We start from the raw sequence: 8,392 nt of genomic DNA on the forward strand, positions 1-8,392 counted from the left end.
TGTCTGTTCGACCACCTGGGCCGCGGGCGCGAGGAGGCCGTCCTCAAGATGGTGAAGCTGGAGCGCAAGGTGGGCCGCTCCTGCCAGCGCATCGGGGAGGAGTGCTCCTGAGCAACCCACACGGCCCAGCCAATCAGAGAGGAGGAGTGCTCCTGAGCACCCACACGGCCCAGCCAATCAGTGGAGGAGTGCTCCTGAGGAGGAGGAGCAGGTGGAGGTCCTGACACCCCCCTTTTGAGACTGTGCTCTTACCTCAATACCAGACAAAGCACTGCTACTTGTTGCGCCCCGCATGGGACTTAAAGTGGCGCACACCCCGCCCCCACCCCCCAAGCCCTTGAACCACCCCCCCGCCCCACCCCCTCCATACTCACATTTTTAAACCCCACCCACCTCCTACTCAACCTTTTCTTCTTTTTTTGGGATCTGATAGTTAACCTTGACACCCGCTAGTGTTGGGTGAGGTTAGCTGTCCTGAGCCTCATGCGAGACCAGACCTCCGTTACACACAGGCTCCACCCTCCCACCCACACCCTCAACTACAACCAACCAATCACTACTCTGTATTTTCAGCCTTTACTTCTCCCAGAACGCCCCCACCCCATCTACACACACCACACCTCAGGTCTACCCCCCCCCCCCTCTCCTTCACTACTGACACGGTGGCCATTGTCCCCTGGGGCAGAGAACTTGGGACCTGACGGGCACCGATTGGCCCAGGTGGGCTTCTGTTGAGCTGCTCAACCAATCACCGCGTCCGTCAGGGATTCCATCCGCGACTCACTGTTACTATGGAGACGGACACCTCGGAGATTCTCCTTGGCGACGACGTTCATACTACAGGTGCTGAATGTCAGACGTCGAACTTTTAGACGGCAGGCATTTCAGATACTTGGTTGAACCTTCATCTATATCTGGGGTCCATGCATGGTAAACACACACACACTTTTATACTGTATATGGTTCAGCTAATGTGTGTAGATTAGAGCACAAGGATGGAAACTGAATCAAGCGGTACACTTTTGGCTCGGCAAAAACAGCAGAGCAACATTATTCAGGAGGAAGCTGATGGGAGTTGTAGTCCAGGCTGATGGGGGTTGTAGTTCAGGTCTTGATAAATATAATCCATTAAGTCTTAGTTACAAACTTCCATCCCAATGTGTGAATTGGTTTTGTGATGCTCTGCCTCTAGTGAATCCTCTCTCTCTCTCTCTCTCTCTCTCTCTCCTCTCTCTCTCTCTCTCTCCCTCTCTCTCTCTCCTCTCCTCTCTCTCTCTCTCTCCTCTCTCTCCTCTCTCTCTCTCTCTCTCTCTCTCTCTCTCTCTCTCTCTCTCTCTCTCTCACTCTCTCTCTCTCTCTCTCTCTCTCTCTCTCTCTCTCTCTCTCTCTCTCTCTCTCTCTCTCTCTCTCTCTGTCTCTGTCTCTGTCTCTGTCACTCCTCTCTGTCACTCTCTGTCTCTCTCTCTCTCTCTCTCTCTCTCTCTCTCTCTCTCTCCTCTCTCTCTCTCTCTCTCTCTGTCTCTGTCTCTGTCACTCTCTCTGTCACTCTCTGTCTCTCTCTCTGTCTCTCTCTGTCTCTCTCTCTGTCTCTCTCTCTCTCTCTCATCTGTCACTCTCTCTCTCTCTGTCACTCTCTCTCTCTCTGTCACTCTCTCTCTCTCTGTCACTCTCTCTCTCTCTGTCACTCTCTCTCTGTCTCTCTCACTCTGTCACTCTCACTCTGTCTGTATCTCTCTCTGTCACTCTCTCTCTGTCTCTCTTTTTCTCTGACTCTCTCTCTCTGTCACTCTCACTGTCTGTATCTCTCTTTCTCTGGCTCTCTCCGTCACTCTCACTCTATCTCTCTTTCTCTGACTCTCTTTCACCTTGCCTGTCAACACTATTTCCATCCCTCTTCTCTGATCCATTTACAACGGTGTGATTCCCTCCTTCATCCACCTTTATTGCATTAATCCTGTTTTATCTATATTGATCTCTCTTTTTCTCTCATATGTTTGAGCTAATGTGGGGTTAGGGAGGCCCAGGGGGTCACGGAGGGAGGTGGAGGGGTCACGGAGGGAGGCGGGGGTCAGGGGAGGAGCCCACCTCGCTGGAAGTTGTAACTGTCGGTTGGTCTTTTTTAGGGACGATTTTTTTGTGGTTGAGCCGTGGAAAGGAAAGAATATGGAGCAGTGGTGATCCTGTTATCTTAAAGAATCCTTATTTAACCATTTTTGTGTTTCAGATTTTACTTACACTTTAGCGTAGAGATGCATTTTAGTTTTAACATCGTAAAAAATAATGGATAAATTCTGTAGCATTTGTTTCCTTGGTTTTTTCCCCTGGTATTTTTCTTTTGCTGAAAATGAATAAACTGGATTAGACCATATGAGATGTTTTCCCCTGTGTCATTTCTGAAGGGAAGGAGATGGACTGAACGAACGTTCTAGGAAAGGTAATAAAAATACATAAATTGAAATCTGCAAACGAAAGTGTGAAAGGTTGGATTTAAAGAGGGGTTTTGGTGCTTGGCTGTGAGGTTCCCGAAGGGCCTGCAGATCCTCTAGGGCTCTGTATCACCCTGTCATTAAATCCTTGAGCTTTTAGACAAACGCACAGGGCACAAGCTTTCTTTCATTAAAGGATGTCTGCTTAGATGCGACTGTCAGTCATTTGGCAGTGTGCTATTGGCTGTGCTCCATGTTGGCGCTATCAGTGTTTTATGGTTGTGTAAATAGATGTTTATCATCCGATGCAGACTTCCTCACGGCTGCTTGGATGGGAAGCCCAGCGTGCCTGTACATGCTTAAAGGTGATTTTCTTAACACACAGATAGGGTGGTGAGTATTAGATGTCAGCAGTGCTGCTGTCTTGCGGGCCTTGCTCGCCCACTAATTAGTGTTTTGAGAAGAAGAAAACATATGTATGATCAAAAGGCATGTTGAAACGGGGCCAAGGTTGGCCGGCAGCCAGCACACACAGGAAGCTAGCATCGCTCTGCGCTCTGCAGGAGACTTGAAGGTAGTGTAGATACACCTGGCTGCTGGTGCTAGGTGTACATACACCTACACCAACTCACACACCTATACCCACACACACACACACACACACACACACACACACACCTATACCCGCACACACACCTATACACGCACACACACCTATACCCACACACCTATACCCCACACACACACACACCTATACCCACACACACACCTATACACGCACACACACCTATACCCGCACACACACCTATACCCACACATACACCTATACCCACACACACACACACACCTCCATTTTGCAGTGTCCGTGTATGAGGTCCATTTTGAATCAGTTCAGGCCACCCAAATTCATTTGGATTTTTTCAGACGATAATCTGTGGACGTCAGCTAGTAGTCATGGATACACACACACACACACACACACTTGGAATGGATCGAGACGGGGTATGTCTGTTCGGAAACAGGATCTGTAATTTCTGTGGGCGAGGGATTTGAGCATGCTGTTAAGGGTGAGAGCTAATCAGCTTACATCACAACAAACAAGGAAGCCTGTCACTGATGCAGATGTAATCCATACACGCGTATTGAATGTCCTCCTGTTAAGTGTTCCACGCCTCACACACCAATTATAGCCTAATGGGACAAGTCGGTTTCATATTTATTCCCACTGATTGTAACTGTGTGCATGTGTTGTTTGGTGTGTGTGTGTCCTGTACGTGTGTGTGTGTTGTATGTGTGTGTGCGTGCCTGCTTACGTATCAGATGACTTAAGAGGTGGACCCAACAGGCACCTCTCATCCATTCTGTACATGTAATGTAATAAGACGGCAGATATCCCGGCAGTATGTAATCAGTTTGCTCTTTCATTAGATCTAGCAACAATTATCTGCAAAGATTGTCTGCAATTATATTTTACACATCAGTGGCGCAGCCAGGGGGGGGGGGGGGGGGGGGGGTTGGGGGAAGGGGAAGGGGGGGGGGGGGGTGCACAGACACCCGATACAACCGCTACAATTGCCTCCCCCCCTACCAAGTCACATATAGTGCTTGTATTTTTTTAAAATTTTGTATTACTCAATGATGACTGTGCCGATATTAGGGTTTGCACATCAGACAATTTGGAACATTAATTGGAAAATAAGAAACTAAAGGACATCAGTAGGCTATGTGATTAACTCTTAACTCTCATATTGATATTGTTTTAGTAGCCTATATACTACAACTAGCCTATATTCTACAACAATTCTGAAAGTCAGTTATGGCTTTTGATTTTGGTGTGCCGCCCCAAGATCTTCGGTGCCCCAAGTGACGAGTCCCCCGACCAGTTTTTGCCATTTTAGCCGCTCCCTACAGAGCACGACTTTGCACGAAAATGTTGACAAATGTAATTTTACAAAATACAGTCTCTCCAGTATTTTTTAATTTAATGTCCTGCTAGCTAGATGCTTTGCACTTGAGTCTGTGAGATGCTAGACAGGATCTACAGACATCTGAGACGACGCTAAAAGAAACGCTCTCATAGATGGAGAGAAATGCGATATCCGAATGATTCATGACTCGCGAGTTGTTGGCCGTGCCATTATGCTGTAGTGAGCCAGCCTTTTAGAATCCATTTACTGTACATGATCAGAACAGATATCTACTGGCAATGAAATTGACACCTGAGGTGACAGAGGGTGCCCACAAGGTGATTCACTGTCCTCATACCGTGTCGCTAACAGAAGCTCCGTCAGAGTCAATAAGAGAACCACCACCGTTCCACACGGGACCGATAAGGCTTTGTTGGGATTTAATCACACTTTAGAGCGGAGGAAACTGTCGTTGCGGACTTCTGGGGTTCCCAGAACACCTATTATTATCAGTTTGATTCTCACTCCTGACCTTTCCAAATAAGCTGACAGAACAGTTCTGGTCTGCCTTTCGATAGCTCGGAGATAAACCACTAAAACGGATGAATATTTGATGAAGCACTAGATGAATACTAGATCGTGTTCCTGTGGAGAGCTGAGAGAGAGAGAAAAAGGAGAGAGAGTGTGTGTGTGAGAAGGGGATGGAGAAGGAGGAGGTGTAGGGTTTCAATCCACTGTAATATGGTCAGGAGGTCTGGTTGATTTGGTGACCTTGACAGTTCTGAGATGGTCAGAGCTGAAACCATGTGAGGAAATGTAGCCTATTCCTGATGTGGAGTGACTAATGGGTGAATGATAGGACTGATATGAAGTCTGTACTTTCAGAGTGATGTGAAGGATCAGATGAATATGCCCCTCCGCTGATCTTAGGGAACTGTAGAAGGTGTAGACCAGTGGTCTTCAACCCTGGTCCTCAGGGACCCCCTGCCCTGCATGTTCTAGATGTTTCCCTGCCCCAACACACCGGATTCAAATGAATGTTGTTATGAAGCTCAGCAAAAGCCTGGTGACGATCATTTATTTGAATCCGGTGTGTTGGAGCAGGGAAACATCTAGAACATACAGAACAGTGGGACCTGAGGACCAGGATTGAAGACCTTTCTTTTACCACTGAGGTTTTTCTCTTTCTCAGAATGTACTACTCTTCTCTATGGATTTTGGCTCAGTGCAACATCTATTATGAACAAAAGCTAGTTAAAAGGACTGTGTGTGTGTGTGTTCATGTTCACAGGACACACGTACTCTTAAGCCAGCTCCTGTTCCCCCAATGCCTTGTCAATGCCTTTTAACTGTTACAACCATATTTCTCCCAAACCCTAAAAATATAAATGTTTTGTTCTTGCTTGCTGCTCACTGATGTAATGACTCCTTTATTTTGCTGTCTGGTAGACTTCTGCCATATTGATCTCCCTGTCTCGATCTCTTAACACAAGCCAAAGCGGAACGGTTTGTTTGCTCTGGATCGTTTTTCCCTTCTCTCTCTTTCTAGTTCTCTCTTTCCTTCACCATCACACACACACACACACACACACACACTGTATCTCTCACACTCTCTCTCTCTCCCGGCAGGGGGGTGTTCCTGTCTGTGGTGCTTGGTGAGCGTCCAGGCCTTGGTGAGGGTCAGAGTGAGTGGAACAGGCCGGGTCAGGAGAGGGAGGAGGGAGTGGGGACAACTGGAGCATAGCAAGCAGCCTGTCAGAAAACACAATCATTTACCTCTGTTTCCAAACCACCACGCTGGCTCTCAACGGCCTGAGACTGGCTGGGGGGGGGGAGAGCTTGGACTCCCTTGTGGCCCCTCTAAATGTAGAGTCTGTTTAATTATAAACATGGGCAACAACAGTAGGCTACAACTGGCCCCAGCTTTCACTAACCTCCAGTGCTCTTCCGGTTCCCCTTTCACACCCACAGCCACACAGGCTTTGTCTCCCTAAGAAGATCCAACTTTGGTGTGTCTTGTAAAACATTCTGTTCTGGCCTCTCTCCCGGAGATGTGAAGGTGCTTGACTATGTAATGGAAGCGGCCCACCCACGCATCGCGCCTGGCGAGTAAGTACTCTTCATCTGCAGCTGTGAGGATGCGGTGGGACTGCCAACGATACGGGAGAGCAACGCGGTTTTATCCTCTTACCTTTTCAATTAACGCCCACGCAAGGAAAGCGTTGTCAGACCATGTAGCTTATCTATCCCGGTGAGCCCTCTGAGCATCTATATCTGTCAGCATGGGTCGTCTGTACAAGCAAGGGCTCGCGGTGTTGAGTGGAGAGGATGGCGGCCGTGTCAGATAGGCAGCTGGGCAGTTTGTTTTTAGTGTTTGTTTGCCCTCCGCTCCTCGTGCAATATCGCACAGGTAAACGGCAGTTAGGATGAAGCAGCTAAATGTTTTAGAATTATTTGTTTTCCCCTCCTCCTCTCTCCTTTCCTTTCACTGTGTGGGGGTAAAAAACACACAAAAAAAGGATGAAAGGTTGAAACAATATTTTCCAAAATTCAAAAAGGTTTCTTGAAAAAAAGATTCACAAAAGTTTTTGAAAGATTTACAAATATTTTCTAAAATTGTCAGTGTAGTCAGTACTTTAACATTTACCAGAGTCTTTTTAAACTTGAGTATCTGTACTTCTTTGCATGTCAACACACTCATATTACCTTCAATCTTAACTGTAGGCCTACATACATAGCCTCTGGTTAGTCTACTAACACATCCTTATCAGTTGGTGTTGCATACAGAGGCCAAAGAAATAGGTTTACAGGGGGGAGGGATGGAGGGAGCTGATCAAAAAGACAAGGGAGGCTGTCCCACACCAAGAGGTTTATAGAGATTGGAAACAGAAGAGGGAGCGAGAGAGGAAGACAAGGCAGATATAAAGCAGTTGAGGAAGATGTTGTTTGTGGAAAAGAGGGAGGTATGGAGGAACGCGACAACGACTGGAAGAGGAAGAGGAGGGCCTGCGTGCGTGCGCCAGTCTGTCAGAAGGCAGTGACAACACAATATCTCAACCCAGCCCACCCCGATTCCATTACCCCAGAAGTGATAAAAATGTCCTAATGACACGCGGCGCAATCGCGTCTCCGAAAAGGTGTAGATAGAAACATAAATCCCCAGCTCCTGCACTAGCCAGCGCCCTAATTGCTAATTGCTCTAATCTTACATTACAGGAAGCAGACGCCAGCAAACAGCCATGCTGGTGAGCAGACTGAAATGAGACGGAAACAAGGACAGTAGAGTCAGGGAGTCAGGTGGCTGAGCGGTGAGGGAATCCAAAGGTTGCCAGTTCGATTCCCGGTCATGCCAACTGATGTTGTGTCCTTGGGCAAGGCACTTCACCCTACTTGCCTCAGGGGGAATGTTCCTGTACTTACTGTAAGTCACTCTGGATAAGAGCATCTGCTAAATGACTAAATGTAAATGTAAGTAAATGCATTCATGTAGACGTCCGGCTGGCTTATCTGGGACTGTCCGGCATATCAGACATCCTCATCCTAATTGGTAGGATTGGAAGTGACCTTTACATTTGGGACCTGGAGTGTTTGATGCATCTGTTATATACTCACCCCGTCTACCTTAACACAGCACCATGGCACATGGCCAAGTATCCATAGTAGTGGACAGTCGCCATATACTATGTTGATAACTATGTTCTGTGTGTGTGCGTGTGTCGGGCTTCTGATCTAAGCAGCACAGTCTTGAATGCTAGGGAGGTGGATGAGTGTTACCTTGGAAACGGAGACATGGATATAAAGACTGTATTACTACCTGCCTGTATGTGTCAACCATAAACAAAAGCACACACATCACCCATGCACACACACACATGCACACACAAACGCACACACACACACCACCTTCAAACACCTGACCTGCACCCACCCACGCACACACACACACTGCTCATTATGGGAACTGTAGTGTCTTCCCTTCTCAGGGAGACAGGGATGTTCTTGAACCAGGAGAACTCCTGGCAGCCATGCTTTGTCCCTCCGTCCCTACGAGGCTGAGCT

At 47.6% G+C, this 8,392-nt stretch overlaps 1 protein-coding gene across 1 annotated transcript in view; it reads left to right on the plus strand.

Moving 5' to 3' along the window:
• Positions 1 to 1,195, plus strand: part of LOC134016823 (AN1-type zinc finger protein 3-like) — a 10,539-nt gene extending 9,344 nt beyond the window's left edge. Inside the window, exon 6 of the mRNA XM_062456109.1 lies at positions 1 to 1,195. This exon is cut by the window's left edge and continues 3 nt beyond it. Coding sequence (XP_062312093.1) covers positions 1 to 111 — 111 coding nt within the window. The 3' untranslated portion in view covers positions 112 to 1,195.
• Positions 1,196 to 8,392: the final 7,197 nt, after the last annotated feature.

This window comes from Osmerus eperlanus, unplaced genomic scaffold, assembly GCF_963692335.1.
Source record: "Osmerus eperlanus unplaced genomic scaffold, fOsmEpe2.1 SCAFFOLD_125, whole genome shotgun sequence".
NCBI lineage: Eukaryota > Metazoa > Chordata > Actinopteri > Osmeriformes > Osmeridae > Osmerus > Osmerus eperlanus.